Here is a 17,060-nt window from a genome sequence, read left to right as displayed (position 1 = left end):
CAATTGATATTTCAAGTGAATCTGTTTGTTTAAAGTAATCTCTGTACCCAATGTGGGACTTGAACTCATGACCCCAAAATCAAGAGTCACATCCTCTACCGACTGAGCCAGCCAGGCACCCCTGAAAAGAGTCTTTAATAATATTCATTTCAGGAAGGTTATATAATATATAAAGGTCTTAGATTTCATTGGCTTACTATAAATTACTTCTGAATCTTACTATTATACTTCAGTGCGTTATTCAGGTAATACTTTAGCATCAAATGACTGAAGAGATTTTTTTAAATTAGAAAATGTTGTTTTGTATCCCTTACTCAGCAGTTTCTCTTTGTTAAGGAAATATATAAGAAGCTTTGAGTTTAATATTTTGTCGTTAATTTTGAAATGGAAAACTGAGTATTTTTTCATTTTAATTTTGTCACAGCCCCGTGCCGATCCCATTCCGATATGTAGCTTCTGTTTGGGGACTAAAGAATCAAATCGTGAAAAGAAACCAGAAGAACTCCTCTCTTGTGCAGATTGTGGCAGTAGTGGTAAGTTGGTATTTTTTTGTATAGTTGCTCCTCTATAACTTGTATGCTATTTATATCTCTATCAAAACTGCATTTGTTTTTTAAAGCAATTATTTGGTAATATCATAGGTTTTAAATTTAATAAGTAAGTGCAACTAGAGAGGAAAAATGTATGTTTATATTAGCACTGACATAAAGGTACCATGTATGTTTATATAGTAGTAGTAGTATTAATATTTATAATTAAGCTTTGATTTCATACCAGCATTGGTAACTCAATGTGGAGTATTTTGCAGGAAAATTCAGTGTAGAGAATTCTACGTTTTCAGGCTGAATACAACTAGAATCGCTTGTTTTATATAATCTGCAGTCTCAATTTAAGAGATCCTGCAGTTGGAATATATAGTGTTTCAGGTCATGACACCTACTGGTGAAATATAATATTACAACCCAGCTCTGTGTGACTCTGAATGAAAGGGACAGTGTTCTGGAAACTGCAGGACAGAGTCAAGAAATCATCAGGCATGAAAAAATTCAGATTGCCTAGAATAAGATAGGAAAAGAGTGGTCTATAAAGAAGGCGATGTTGAAATCAAGGAATTGCTGGGTAAGGACACTGGACCAATCGTTGGCAAATTGTAGTATTCAGGATGCTGTCAAGTAGCTGTCACCTGTGCTTTTTTCCTCAATCTGAGTTTTTAAGACCACATCTCCAGTTCTAAAATGGAAAATAGCGGCGCCTGGGTGGCGCAGTCGGTTAAGCGTCCGACTTCAGCCAGGTCACGATCTCGCGGTCCGTGAGTTCGAGCCCCGCGTCAGGCTCCGGGCTGATGGCTCGGAGCCTGGAGCCTGTTTCCGATTCTGTGTCTCCCTCTCACTCTGCCCCTCCCCCGTTCATGCTCTGTCTCTCTCTGTCCCAAAAATAAATAAACATTGAAAAAAAAAATTAAAAAAAATAAATAAATAAAATGGAAAATAAAAGTCAGATTGTGCTTACCAAGCCGGTCTTCCTTCTTGCTAATTAGATGATAGTTGCCTACATTCTCTCTTTCTGTCTCTCTCTCTCTCTCTAGTTGTATGTATGCATATACACACACAGACCCTCCAGCCGACTGAGTGGCAGTTAATTGGATTAAAAAAATAATCTCTTTGTTAATCTTTAAATTTCCTTCTCTCTGTTCTTCTCTCTTCTATCACTTTTCCCCCACAGTGTTATTTTAACATTCATAAGCAAGTATTTCTGTAGTTATAATTATCTTTAAGAACAACAGCAAGCCTGCAAAAAGCCACAGAATACCGTCATTTAGGAAATCAGTATAGTGTAGTGGTTAAGAACAAACTCAAGAGCCAGCCTTGCCCCAGTTCCTGTACCTTGAGTTAGTTACTTAACTATTTTGTGCCTTGATTTCATCACTAGAAAATTAGATAATGGTAGCACCTACCTCTTGGATTTTGTGGGAGTTCAATGAAAGAACACAGGTAAATAGCCTAGCACAGGGTCTACAGTAACTATGGTAAGTGTGCTGTAAATGTCAGCCATTGTCATTATTTGCCATGTTTGCTATTGTCCTTGATTGCTCCAAGTAATTTCAAATCTTATCACCATTTTTTTTTTAATTTTTTTTTTTCAACGTTTATTTATTTTTGGGACAGAGAGAGACAGAGCATGAACGGGGGAGGGGCAGAGAGAGAGGGAGACACAGCATCGGAAACAGGCTCCAGGCTCTGAGCCATCAGGCCAGAGCCCGACGCGGGGCTCGAACTCACGGACCGCGAGATCGTGACCTGGCTGAAGTCGGACGCTTAACCGACTGCGCCACCCAGGCGCCCCTCTTATCACCATTTTTGACAGCTGTTTGATGGTTGGATAGAGGAAATGTTTCATGCTGAGGAATGACAGTGTTGTGTAATGATTCTCCCTCCTCCTATAAAGGTTTAACTTGGTAGGCTGTATGTGGTTCTGCAGTTTTCAGGACCCTTCTAGGAAGGGAGAGCCTTGGAAATAAGACATTTCAAACTCTGCCTGAGAAATGCATTCTGACAGTCTTTTTGATGGGCTTTACAGATTCATTAAAATTCTTTACCTGCCCATGGTATCATGGATAGTGACAAAAGGGCATGGAAACATTATCTGTATGTTCAGTTTAATAAATTTCAACCCTACAATCTCCCTGTTTTATCCTGGTAAAGTAGTCCCTCACTCATCACTTCTGACTCTGGAGTTATCTTTTGGGTTTTCTCACGAGGCTCATTCTGAATGAATTATTCTTTTGTTTAACTGCCTGATCAGTTTAGTGGTGTTCACTTGTCTAGGGTTTACCCTTTGTTATTTTTAAGGTGGTACTTTAAAAACTACCTTCACTGGTTTGTTTTTTGTTTTTTTTTTTTAGTGTATCTATTTGTCTGGATGCCGAGACAGATTAAAAGTGCACTTAAATGTAGGAAGAAAAGTTCCCTTCATATATTTCCTTACCTCTGCTGATACACTTACTTGAGTTGATAAGGAATTTGAGATCATTATCTACCAGATCATAACTTCAAGGCCTCCTTCACAAGGTATAAAGGTGTAATTCTAAACAGGTAGATCTTAGATTTTCTGATGTAATCAATCTCCTTCGTCTTTCCCAGATTGAAGACCTGCCAAAGGAGAGGTTTGATCTCCTTTATACTTTGAGGTCACCGAAATTTTTTCCCCCTAAAGTTTCTTATTTTACCAGGGTATGTAGGTGTAATGTTAGGTTTTCTCTTCAAAAACACTTTTGTTTTCTCTTTTAACAAATGGAGAATGGACTAAGGATACCGTCTGGAAGGCTTATATAACTAGGGTCATTTTGTGAGCCGGCCTTTCCTCCTCCTTTCAGGTAGAAAAAGCCAGAGGCTTTGGAGTCAAGGTATGGGTCATGGCAGAAATTCAAGCCCTTGGGGGCATCGTGTCCCTTTGTTTAGGATAGAGGATCTCCAAGAGCTGCTCTGGACTCCACCATGGGGACTGGCTCAGTGTTGAGGTTCACCTAATATTCCCTTCAATGTGCTTTGCCAGTCTGGATTTAGCTACTTTAGTCAAAACAACAACAACAACAACAATAACAACAACAACAGCACTGTTCCTAGCTCAGGGCGATGCATTGTAGACATTTACTTCATCTGGTACATCAGAGGAGTAGACTTTGTTATTTGCTACTCTTTAAATAGAAGAATCAAAATAAAATATGGGTCATCTTTGGAGAGCTTGAGGGGATTCTTGTAGTTATAATGTTCTGTTGTGACACTTGATAATTATAGAGGAAAAAACAATAACATAGGCTGGCATGGCTCAACAGTACCCTCTAATAATGGTAGAAACCCCATTGTCACAGTCCAGTCCAGTTTCTCCAATGGGAATTACAGAGAGGTTGGTACCCCTAGTTGGCCTTATGGAAATGGCCACTATCTCACACTCAGAAGAGTCCACTGGTTCTAGGATTGAATTGAAACTGTTTGTAATGATCAAAGGACTCCCTAATGTAAAATGTTCATGTGAAAAAAATACCCAAAGCAGTATAAAACCAGAAAAAGGAAATATAGATGGCAGCCTATAAGGAGGATCATTCTTAAATGTGTTTCCCATATGTGCCTTTTGGTTTGTAGTTGCCTCTGTCTGAAGTACCATTTGTATGATGTCACACTTAAGCTCTGCTTAGATTTCATAGATGAGAGTAATAAATGTTTCCTTCTCCTTACATCATAAAGTAAGCCAATTAGAAATGTCTCTATTTTTAAAGTGGCTTAGTGCTGCAAATGGGCAGTACTTTATTTAACTATGTTTTTCCTGCTGAAAGTTCCTTTGAGAACATAATTCAGGTTTACAGACAGTAAAAATAAGAGGTGAGGTGCCGAGTGCACGGAGCCCCAAATGTGGTTTTCCAGTTTTCTGCTTGCTGGCTGTGTAAGTGCAGTTTTCATATCTGTAAAATGTGGAGGGTGATGTCTGCAACCCTGCACCCATAGCGCTGTTGTGAGCATCCAGTGAGATAATGATATGAAGATTATCGGTAACTATAAAACATTACACAAGCATGAAGGATTATTCTAACCACTAATATGAATGAGGGAATCATCAGATAGTCTTCAGGTCTTTGGAAATGTTGGGACTAGGAAGTGATTTTACTTGACTTTCATGGATCAGCCTACTTTGAAATTAACACTGTTATATTCTCTTTGCCTCATTAAGACCAAATTATCTTTAATTAGCTTCACATAAGTATTAGATATTATACCAAATGAAATTTTGTGTCTGCTGCTCAGATTGCTGGGTGGTTAAATCTTACTTACAGATGAGTTGTGTGCATGTGTGTTTTCAAATTAGCAAATCTAAGATAAGTGTACAGTTCCAAATTACAGCTTTATTCTAAGTGGAAGCTCATGGAAACTGGAGACAGAGGCCGCTGTGATGCAGCTGGGAAGGCAAGAACCACACCTTTGTACAGTAAAGGGAGCACAAGCTGTGGCATCAGATGTCATTCTGCCCTCAGACCTGAAGTCTCTGCTGGGTTTCTTTAATTGTGTGTTAACCCTGAACAAAACTTGCCTGCCTTCTTCTCCCAGACTGAACTGGTAGGTGCAGTATGCAGATAAGTAGGTATATAAAGAAAGATCACTCGTTTCTTTGGGTCACTGTGAAAAAATTCCCAGGGATTGGTTGGTTAGTTATCCAGTTTCACACCAAGTCGATCCTGATTGAATGATTAGGTTGGGAAGGAGACCCTTGACTACAGAGAAACCTAAAGATGGACTCCAAAGAGGAATACATAGATTGGAGGAGGAAGGACTGATGAACCCCACCTTCTCCAAGCCCGCAGCTGGATTGATTATCCAAGTGCAGAAACTTTGCTCATGGCCTTTTATTTCACTGAAATTGTGCTTGTTAGGATTAACAGTGACTTCCATGTAGCAAAATCTGAAGGTCACGTTTCAATCTGTATCAGATTCTAGTGCACATCTCTCAGTTCACACCAGGTAGTCCTCAGCCCCGTGTGGCCTGTTGAGAATCTTTTTCCTTAAGTGTTCTTTTCTTTTGGCTTCTGTGATCTCATATTCTCTGTGTTTTCTGTCACCACTTCCTTGTATATATTTTTTGTTAGCTTCTTTGTCTCTGTCCATCCCCTAAATGTTTCTTCAGGCTTCTGTCCTTAGCCCTGTGCTTCTTTGCTTCATAGCTTCAGATACTTAGATATAAATGCCTTCAGAATTTCTCCACTTGGATGCCCTGTAGGCTTTGCAGAGTTAAGTATCCCAAACAGGCTATCAACCTTGCAGTGCCCCTGCCACCCCAAAACAATAAACACTACGATAACAACAGAAATCTCAGCAAACTGACTTCTTTCTTCTCCTCAGGGATTTCCCATTTCAGCGAATGGCTATTCAGTCAGTTCCACAAGCCATCCTGTGTTCTGTTCTCACACCAAGGAATCGCTGAAAATACATGGATTCTGTGTCCTAATCTATATTACACATCCTCAGTAAATCCACACATTCCCACCAAACCCGCTCAGATCTGCTATTATAATAACCTAAATATAATCTTGACTCTCTTTCCCCTCCTCATCTATTTTCCATGCTGCAAGGCTAAGTGAAAGTTTTAAACTTTAAATCTATTCACAGATTTAGTGGCTACCAATTACCCTTAGGAAAAATCCAAATTCTTTAATATAGTCCCCAAATCCTCTTCAGATTGGGCTCCTGTTCGACCTATTTTGCATCACTACCCCCACCCCGTATATTGTGCACACTAGTTCTGTTGAACCTTTCTTTTGTGAGTGTGCCGTGTTCCCCTGTCCCTCAGCACATTCTAGCTTCTCCCACCTTGCCCTTCAACTGGTCCCATCTAATCCCATTCATCCTATGGGTCTCTTCTGTAGGAAGGTGTTCTTCTAACCTGCTAGATTCACCCATATCTCTGAGCTGCCCATTGTTACATATTAGTTCTAATTCTTATTTAATGTGTCTCTTTCCTGCTAGACTATGCCTGTCTTGTCCTTACCCTGTCTCAGACAGATGGTTGATCAGATAGCCAGTCCGAGGGTCCCAGTGTCAGAGTGTTTATTAGTTTTCCATTGGTGCTGTAACAAATTACCGCAAAGTTGTTGACGGAATTCATTTCCTTGGGTTTGTTTCTAGGACCAAGACCCCCATTTTCTTTTTCTTCCTTCCTTTCTTTCTTTCTTTTAAAAATTTTTTTAACGTTTATTTATTTTTGAGAGAAAGAGACAGAGCGTGAGGGGGAGAGGGACAGAGAAAGAGGAAGACACACAATTAGAAGCAGGCTCCAGGCTCTGAGCTGTCAGCACAGAGCCCGATGCGGGGCTCAAACCCCTGAACCGTGAGATCATGACCTGAAGCTGAAGTCGGATGCTCAACCAACTGAGCCACCCAGGCGCCCCGTCTGTCCGTCCTTCCTTCCTTCCTTCCTTCCTTCCTTCCTTCCTTTCCCTCCCTCCCTCCCTCTCTTTTCTTTTCTTTTCTTTTCTTTTCTTTTCTTTTCTTTTCTTTCCCTTTCTTTCTTTCTTTCAACAAATACTTGTCTATATGTGTGTACATGTGTGTGTGTGCATATATATATTATTTTAATTCCAGTTTAGTTAATGTACAGTGTTATATTAGTTTCAGGGGTACAATATAGTGATTCAACAACTTTAAATATTACTCAGTGCTCTATCAAGGTAAGTGTACTCTTAATCCCCTTCACCCATCCCCCCACTCACCTCCCTTCTGATAACCTTCTGTTTGTTCTCTAGATAGTTAAGAGTCTGATTCTTGGTTTGTTTTTTCCCCTTTGTTTTGTTTCTTAAATTCCACATATGAATGAAATCATATAGTATTTGTCTTTCTCCGACTGACTTATTTCACTTAACATTATAATCTCTAGATTCATTCATGTCATTGCAGATGCCAAGATTTAATTCTTTTTTATGGCTAAATAATATTCTCTCATACACACACACACACACACACACACACACACACACACACCACATCTTTATCCATTCATCTATCAATGGTCGCTTGGGCTGCCTCCATGATTTGGCTATTGTAAATAATGCTGCTATAAACATTGGGGTGCATATATCCTTTCAAATTAGTGTTTTTGATTCTTTGGGTAAATACCCAGTATTGCGATGACTGGATCATATGATAATTCTATTTTTAACTTTTTTTGGGAACCTCCATAATGTTTTCCACAGTGGCTGCACCAGTTTGCATTCCCACCAACAGTGCACAAGAATTCCTTTTTGTGCACATCTTTGCCAACACTTGTTGTTTCTTGTGTTTTTCATTTTAGCCATTCTGACAGGTGTGAAGTGATAACTCATCATAGTTTAGATTTGCATTTCTCTGATAAGTGATGATGAGCATTTTTTCATGTGTCTGCTGACCATCTCTATGTCTTTAGAGAATTGTCTATCGGTGTTCTGCCCATTTTTTATTGGATTATCTGTTGAGTGTTCAGTTGTATCAGCTCTTTATATATTTTGGACACTAACCCTTAATCAGTTATGTCATTTGCAAATATCTTTTTCCATTCAGTAAGTTGCCTTTTAGTTTTATTGATTATTTCCTTCACTATGCAGAATCTTTTTATTTTGATGTAGTTCCACTAGTTTAATTTTGCAATTATTTTCCTTGCCTCAGGACACATATCTAGAAAAATATTGCTACAGACAGTGTCAGAGAAAGTACTGTCTGTGCTTTATTCTAGGATTTTTATGATTTCAGGTCTCACATTTAGGTCCTTAGTCCATTTTGAGTTTATTTTTGTCAATGATGTAATAGAAAGTGGTTCAGCTACATTCTTTTGCATGTAGCTGTCTAGTTTTCCCAGCACCATTTGTTGAAGAGACTGTCTTTTTTCCTATTGCATGTTCTTGCCTTCTTTGTCAAAGATTAATTGACCATATAATCATGAGTTTGTTTCAGGCTTTTTATTCTGTTCCATTGACCTATGTCCATTTTTGTGCCAGTACCATATTGTTTTGATTACTACAGCTTTGTAGTATAATGTGAAATCTGAAATTTTCATACCTCCTGCTTTGTTTTTCTTTTTCAAGATTGCTTTCACTATTCAGAGTCTTTTTTGTTTCCATACAAATTTTAGGGTTGTTTATTCTAGTTCTGTGAAAAATACTCCTGGTATTTTGTTAGGGATTAGGATTAGGTTAAATCTGTAGATTACTTTGGGGAGTATGGACATTTTAACAATATTTGTTCATCCAACCTGTGGGCATGAACGTCTTTCCATTTCTCTGCATCATCTTAAATTTCTTTCATCATTGTTTTATAGTTTACAGTGTAAAGTCTTTCACTTTTCTTGGTTAAGTTTATTCCTAGGTATTTTATTATTTTTGATGCAATTGTAAATGAGATTGTTTTCTCAGTTTCTCTTTATTCTGCTTCATTATTAGTGGATAGAAATGCAGCAGATTTCGGGGGCACCTGGGTGGCTCAGTTGGTGAAATGTTCGACTCTTGATTTCCGTTCAGGTCATGATCTCATGGTTTGTTGGCTCAAGCCCCACATCTGTCTCTGCACTGACCGTGTGGAGCCAGCTTGAGATTCTCTCTGTCTGTCTGTCTGTCTCTCTCAAAATAAGTAAATAAACATTAACAAAAAAAAAAAAATGCAACGGATTTCTGTACACTGATTTTGTATCCTTCGACCTTACTGAATTCATTTATCAGGACTAGTTGTTTTTTCATAAAATCTTTTGAGGCTTCTATATATAGTACCATGTCATCTACAAATAGTGAAAGTTTTACTGTTTCCTTACCAATTTGGATGCCTTTTATTCCTTTTTCTTATCTGATTGCTATGGCTAGGACTTCCAGGACTCTGTTGAATAAAAGGGGTGAGAGTGGACATTCTTGGCTTCTTCCTGACCTTCAGGGGGAAAGCCCTCAGGGTTTTCTTGTTGTTTTGTTTTGTTTTGTTTTAAAGATTTTATTATTTTTTTAAGTAAACTTTCTGCCCAACATGGGGCTTGAACTCAAAACCCCATGACCTAGAGTCATATACTCTACCAACTGAGCTAGCCAGGCACACTCAAAACTCTCAGTTTTTCACCATTGTGTACGTTAGCTGTGCCAAGATCCCCATTTTGTTGTTGGCTGATAGGTGAATGACATTTCCTGCTTCAAAAGGCCACCCATATTTCTTGGCTTCTGGTCTCCCCTTTCTTCCATCTTCAAAGCTAGCAAAACTGGGTGGAGTCTTTCACATCTTCCTTTTATCATCTCATTTTACTAACCCGTCTGGAAAAGATGCTTCTGTTTTTAGGTACTTGTTATTAGATCGGGTCTACACATATAACCCAGAATAATTTCCTCATCTCCAGACCTGTACCCTTAGTCATATCTGCAAAGTCCTGTTTACTGTGTCAGGTAATATAGTTACAGGTTATGTAGGGATTACAGCATAGACATCTTTGGGGGGCATTATTCTGTCTACTACAAAGCCCATAGTTTTTTTCTCCCACAGAGAAAAAGTTTTTACTTCCTCCAAAAATTATTTTTACTGGTTTGTGGTTTCATTGGTATTTTTTTAATTTTAAACAGTATTCCTTTGGTTTTGCTAGATAAAACTGCTGTAAGCGACTATGCTTCATATGTATTCATAATAAGAAAGAACGAGTGAATAAATACACATTATTCTTTCAAATCTGGTTGACTGCACATCACAAAACAAACTCCAAAAAGACAAACCACTATGAATTGTGTGAGCAGAGGGAACTTACATTTTAGAGGGAATTGTTGAGTTTTTGGAATGGGTAAATAGGAGGTAAGGAATTTCATTATCAATAGCATTTTTTGTCCTTTATCTAATTACTATAATTGTGTAGTGGTGTTTCAAGCTCAGTTACAGTCTTTTGTGTTAATTTAAAGTGGCCGTGAGAAAATAAAATGGAAATGTTTCTTCATCCCTCAGCATCCTTTACAGAATCATAGAAATTTAGATCTGGAAGGGATCTATGGCCAATTCTCTTGAGCTAAATAAAGGTAAGATTGCTGCCTAAAGGGAAGATAGGCTGAAGATTTTAGAATTTGACAGGGTAGCTTAAATGGTAGTTTTGAGATATAATAGTGCTTAAAGTGAGAGAAAGCAATAAGAGGAGGAATATTCCTTGCTCTTGATTGACAGTGGCTGAAATCCTTTAATTTTTAAAATGTGTAATTATTAAAAAGTATTTTCCATAGGATCTCAGTGAGAATAAGTAGTAAACTAAAATAAGATGTGAATTACCTTAGTTACTGAATATTAAGCTAAGGTACAAAAGCAGATTTAAATGTAGAGAAAAATTCAGTGCATGAAATTGAGGTCATATGTGCTGGTGATGTATGACTTACAGGAAGTAATAAAAAGGGGGGGAAAAGAAGTAAATGGTATACTTTTAAGCTGATGGGACCCATTTTAAGCGTGGAATTTAAATTGCTGTTCTTTAAAACTTGAGTTCTTACCCCCATAACTATATGGGGGGGGGGAGGGAGAACCCTGATCAAAGTAGATCTCTCCCCTCTCCTTTCAGAGTACACTTCTTAAAGTAGGCAAGCAAGCTGTCTTTGTTTGCTGTTCCTGAGCAGAAAGAGGTGATTGATACCATTTTTATATATTTAAACTTCCTCCCCCTGTACTCATTTGAATGAGAGGAACCCTTCTAAAAGAATGGTGTCATAGGTTAAATGCATCTGCCTGGGTGTCTCTGAAGCCTGAGTTTGTAATCCTATGACAACATTTTATTTGCTCAACATCTTAAATACAGATGTTTAGAATTTTTTTTTTTTTTTTTTAGCTCAGGAATAGTGTGCTTTTATTAACGGTATTGATGATTGATTTTGAATGTTTTTACTTCAAAAAGCCAAATCTCCTAGTGGGTGGAATTTTATGAAGCACCTGTTAAGCTTTAGGGAGGAGGACCTTTTTGGCAGCAACCCAAAAAACATATTTAAACAATGAGCCTGCCAAAGTCAGGAAATTATAAAACAGTTTTGAAATTGCAGAATCTGCTTTTTTTATTACCCTCAGGTTTCTTTTGCAGCTTGGTTATAAGTTCTTTCACATGGGATTTACTAATGTTCTTACTATTTTAAGACCAGATTTAGAAAAAATAAAATCAAGTTTAGGGATCTCAGGTTTATGTGATAAAAGACCATCACATTTTAAACTGAACTGCCTTCCAAAGAGACTAGGCTCAGACTCCCAAGCCTTTTGGAGGAATCTATTACTTAGTGTAGGTTGGGTGGCTTCCTTGAATGGTGTTGCTGCTTAGGGTCTCGAGTTTTGCTCTGTGAAGTGAGTGCTGCTAGATAAAGTGTGCCCAAAACTGTGTGGAAAAGGTGAGCACTCAGAAAAATGGGGGAAACCTGCTGAGCGTGTTCTTCTTGGCATATTCCATTTGACGTGGATCTTCCAACTTCTTAACTCTCAGATTCACAATTTGTGCTTCTACTTTCAGAATTTAAGTTCAAGGACCAGGGGCAAGATGGCAATAGTATCTTCTTTCCATATCCCAGCAATGGGGTATTCTCTGTATACTGTTGGTTTATTTATTTATTTTTATTTTTATTTTTTTGGCATTTATAGTTGTATTATTAAGCAGCCCAGTTTACTTAGCTGTCATTTTAAGTTTTATGATTCCAGTATAAAGAGCAGGAATTATCTGAACTTCGGTAACTCCTCTCACCATCCAGCACACCAGCAAACTTTGGGTCATTGGTGGCTGATGAGGAGGGCCAGGGCAAGAGGTTAACAGAAGGCACAGGAATGAGAACATGATTTGAGCATGTTATCTTCAAGTTCTCCAAGACTTTTGATTGGAACCTGGTATAAATTTTCCAAATTTCTCTTAAGGAATCATTTGTATAATCACTCAGTTACATACAGGGGAAAAAAGGCAGAGAGGGAAGTATCATTTGGATTCTCTGATCTTTTTGTATTTTCCAGTTCTTTAGGTCTTTAACTGGCATTATCACTATCTATGAACAATGAGGGAATGGGAGTTTAAAAAAATCTAAAGCACCATTCCCATAAAGCAATTTGCTTTTTATTCTTGTAGGACACCCATCCTGTTTGAAATTTTGTCCTGAATTAACAACAAATGTAAAGGCCTTAAGGTGGCAGTGCATCGAGTGCAAGACATGCAGTGCATGTAGAATCCAAGGCAAAAATGCAGTAAGTATGGCTTTCAGTAGTCCATCTCCAGGTAAATTGCTAGTTCTCAGTGTTAAGGTTTGTCATTCTTGTAGACAGTTGCTATTTTCTATTTGAAGATTTAAATACACGTGATTTCAAGTTTCAGCAGGGATCATGGTACCCCTTCGTTATATTTAATTACTGTTAAGCAGATAATAAGAGAATTTGTGGCCTTTTACAGTTAGTTGGTTTCAGTCTCAACGACTCTCTAATATGTTATCTTACAGGATAATATGCTTTTTTGTGACTCCTGTGATAGAGGATTCCATATGGAGTGCTGTGACCCCCCACTTTCCAGAATGCCAAAAGGTGAACTTTTAAAACATAGTAAAAATGTGTTTTATTACATACTCATTAGCCTTGTCCAGCTCAGAGGGATACAGGTTCCTTAAGCACTTTTTCATCCCTTCCACCTCCTTATACTTGTGGGTTTGGCACATGTTGTGAGCAGAGAAGTGTAAAAGCATTTAGTTTATGGGTAATGTAATAAAGACTCTAATTCAAGCACAAGGGTAAGAAAGAGACCATTCCTTTCCCAAAACCATTCCCTTATTAGGATCAATTTAGATTAGGTAGGTCAGAAGTTTCGAACACTCTCCATGTTATTCAGTACCATGCTCAGAGGTGAGAAATCACCTATTTCCCATAATGGTTGTAATGATGTCTCCAAATTCCTATGAAATGAGCTACCCCCATTTTCTTGGCCATTAGTTGATAATTTGAACATGAGCATCGGAACTATTTTATATGGATATATCCATATGGAATATGGACTTTTGTCTCTGTCTCAGTCTCCTTTCATCATTTTATAATATATTAAACATTAAAAATAACTGCCATATTACAAAATTTATTCATTTTATTGTGAAAGATTTAGTAAATACAGAGTGGCAGAACAGAATAAAAAGAACAGTCCATTAGGAATTCCCTCTCAGCTCGCTACACACCTTTAAAAAGAAACAGAACATTTTATACATGTTTTTGTAATCTTTTGTTTTTTCCATCTTTATAAGATTCTAACATCCTCACATCATTAAATGTTCTCCTAAACACAGTTTTTAATGAGTGCATAGAACTCCATAGTATAGAGCTGGGGTAGCAAACCTGTTGACTATGGGCCACAGTCATACTTTGTTGGTACATATACATATACATATACATATACATATACATATACATATACATATACATATATTTTGAAGACTTCTTTAAAGGCATTACAGGTGAGCTGATACAATATTTTTAAAATTTTGAATTTGCTTCCTTTAGGTGGAGTATGCATGTTGCCCCAATCTCACTACTCCCTCTTGTCTTGAATTCCAGCTTGCTTCAGTTGGGTGGTTCCTGAACATATTTGATTTTGCAACCCCATGTATAAACAAATCATAAGTTACTTAACCCCCAATGGTGGATATTACAAATGTTTTCAATTTTTTCTACCACAATTATTTCCTTAAGATAAATTCCTAGGGGAGGAATTGCTGGATCAAAAGCTGTGTACGTGAAAGGTTCTATCAGTTTTCAGACAGACCACCAGTGTGTGAGAATATCTGTTTCCCTGTATTGTAACCAACACTTACCATTACTCTATTTCATTGAGTGTGAGACACATTTTATAAAAAATCAGATGCATTTTATAGTCCATAGTGTCTCATTCTCGATGAAATACAGTGGTATTATTTACAATTTGTACCAATTTGATATAATAGAAAAAAGGTCTGATTCTTTTTTTAAGTAATGACATTGAACATATTTTATGTTTGATTATTAGCTATTTGTGTATCATTGTAAAATGCTTGTTTTTACCCATTAATCATTTTTCTGTTGGGGTTTTAACCTTTTCTTACTGATTTGTAGAAGTTCTCTATATTTTTATATAGTCCAGTGCATGAATCTTTTTCTTTATGGCTTCAGTCTTAAACACCAGTCATGCTTAAATTAAATAAATAACCACATATTTTTCCTGGTACTTGGTAACATTTAATTTTGTCATAATATTCATCTGCCTAGAATTTATTTTTATAAAGGATAAGAAATAATTCTTTTCCTTCCATATAGATGGTTATTTGTTCTGTCACCACTTCACTGAGTCATTTCATCCTTTCCCCACTGACTTGAAATATGACCTTTTTGATAGGCTAAACTTCTATAGGTTTCAGTTGTTTTGGTATAAAAATTCTTGTCCAGTGACCTATTTCTCTATACCAGATGTATAGTTTTAATTCTTGTAGCTTCAGAGTCCTTAAAAATTTTGTTTTAATTAAAAGTTATATTTTATACTGATTTTTTTTTTTTTTTTTTTTAGCGTGGAAGATTTCCAGAAAGAAATAAAATAAATTCCTTTTCCCAGAGATTCTAAAAACCAATTAACTTAAAAACATCTCCCTCTAATCAAAAGATATCTAATATCCGGCAGGATCGGGTTTTCATGTGTGTTTATGTAGTGGAGGGAGGTTTGGTGACATGTTGCAGAAAGCCTCATAGAAGGGTTCTGAGATAGGGACAGCCCTCTGTTCTCACCACCTTGACCCTGGTTGGGGCAGGGGCGGGGGTGGGGGGAGTGACCTTTAATGAAGGCTTCCTGAGGAGAATGACAAAAGGGAATATCTACGTTCTAGAGTAAAGTTCTGCATACAGGCATATATCCTTGGACAGCTTATTTCCACTGCAGTTTATATTTAATATCTCTCCTAAAATGAAACATTAAAATACTTTTCTCATATATATATTAATTCAGGGATGTGGATTTGCCAAGTCTGCAGACCAAAGAAAAAGGGAAGAAAACTACTTCATGAGAAAGCTGCACAAATAAAACGACGATATGCAAAACCCATTGGACGACCGAAAAATAAATTAAAGCAACGATTGTTGTAGGTTGAGATCTTATCAAAAGAAATCTTTTATCTTATGCTTTAAAATACAGGCAATTGTAACCCCCTTAGATTCTATTATCTTTTTAGCATCGTTTTAGAAACTCAAGGGACAAGGAATAGTGCTCCTTTTGCATAGCTGTGGAAATTTTTTGAAAATAACATTTTTAATTACAATTGGCATTTGGGGATCTTCTGTTGGCAGTATCTGTGATGATAAGTGACATTTTTCTAGCAGCAAGATGGAAGCAGAATGTAAGAATTGGAAAGAATCATTCTGCCTACTTTATTACTGGCTGAGCATTAGAAGAGCTTAATTACATAAATATTTTTGTGGGGATTTTAAAACAAGAGAGGGATTTGTTCACATCTATAGTGAATCTCTTATCACTCCAGATAGCATTTTAGAAACACGACTTCTCTTTTCTGGTGCTAATTTAGTATTACAACATTTAAGATCCCTTGTATGAAATAGGAGTTTCCAAGAAACCTATAAATGACTCTCCTCATGTTTGCACACAAAGAGTTAGAACCATTCAGTATGTGCACATGTGTTCAGATATACAGATGAAATAATATGTTCGCAGTGGCCTGCACATCTGCTATGATAATCTACTAACCTGTTGCCATATAGTTGCCATTAAAGCCCAGTGGAACATTCAACCGGAGTTACTTAGAGAAGTAGAGAAAAGATAAGGGGAGAAGTGGATGTGTTTTTTTAACCTTCGAATATAGAATTGGCTTTCAACATCAAATAAGGTGTTAATAAATGAAATCAACAGAGTTGCATATCTGAAGTAGTTCTATCAATAAGACCTTCTCCAGTCTCTTTAGGCTTTAGTGAAAGGGCCATTGTGATGTAGAAATGAATAGATGCTCTGCACACACTGTGAGCAAACACCAGTTATCTTACTTGTTACTCTTCCCCCTAATTTGATCTGAAGCAATTCACTACCTTACCTGCTCTCAGAAAAACAATATTCTCCTGCACCTCTGTCTCCCAGAGGAGAAATAGAACAATGAATAGAGTTTTCTGTGAAAGCCCTTTTAACTGGTGGACATACTTAAATGGAATTTTTGTTAATTTCTAGAGGCACACATGAAACATTTATGAATAAAATCTTTCATATTAGCATCATTTGAAGTAGAATTTATATGTTTTTGCATTCATCCTGTGTAAGCATTGTTCTCAAAATGGGACTGTATCCTTAGGGCCCAATTAAAAAAACCAAATTAGGATATAAACTTTCTAAACAAAGGACACAGCTGAAAATTGCATCTGGCACCAGTCCTAACTTTTTGTTTGTCCAAAATTGTCCTTTGAGCTTAGGAATTTTTAAGACAGTCTAGGGAGTTTTCCTTTTTACATGCTTTATAAGCATATTATCCTTTCTGGGCAATCGATTCCAGATACAGTCCAAATGCGGTATTGTAATGTGAAACATTTTAGCTTGGATGA

At 37.2% G+C, this 17,060-nt stretch overlaps 1 protein-coding gene across 5 annotated transcripts in view; it reads left to right on the top strand.

Moving 5' to 3' along the window:
- The window catches only part of KAT6B (lysine acetyltransferase 6B), a 189,646-nt gene that overhangs the window by 120,961 nt on the left and 51,625 nt on the right, over positions 1-17,060 (top strand). For 4 of the 5 annotated variants that reach the window (XM_030334026.1, XM_030334025.1, XM_030334027.1 and 1 more), the window contains exons 4-7: positions 425-533; positions 12,595-12,710; positions 12,959-13,040; positions 15,469-15,601. In XM_030334026.1, coding sequence (XP_030189886.1) covers positions 425-533; positions 12,595-12,710; positions 12,959-13,040; positions 15,469-15,601 — 440 coding nt within the window. Of the gene's footprint in view, positions 1-424; positions 534-4,811; positions 5,106-12,594; positions 12,711-12,958; positions 13,041-15,468; positions 15,602-17,060 lie in introns of those variants that run through there. The other variant, XM_030334028.2, reaches the window with a different exon arrangement.

The sequence above is a fragment of the Lynx canadensis genome, chromosome D2, assembly GCF_007474595.2.
Source record: "Lynx canadensis isolate LIC74 chromosome D2, mLynCan4.pri.v2, whole genome shotgun sequence".
Lineage (NCBI taxonomy): Eukaryota > Metazoa > Chordata > Mammalia > Carnivora > Felidae > Lynx > Lynx canadensis.
The sequence above is the reverse complement of the archived record's forward strand: the minus strand, read 5'-3'. Positions and strand labels throughout refer to the sequence as shown.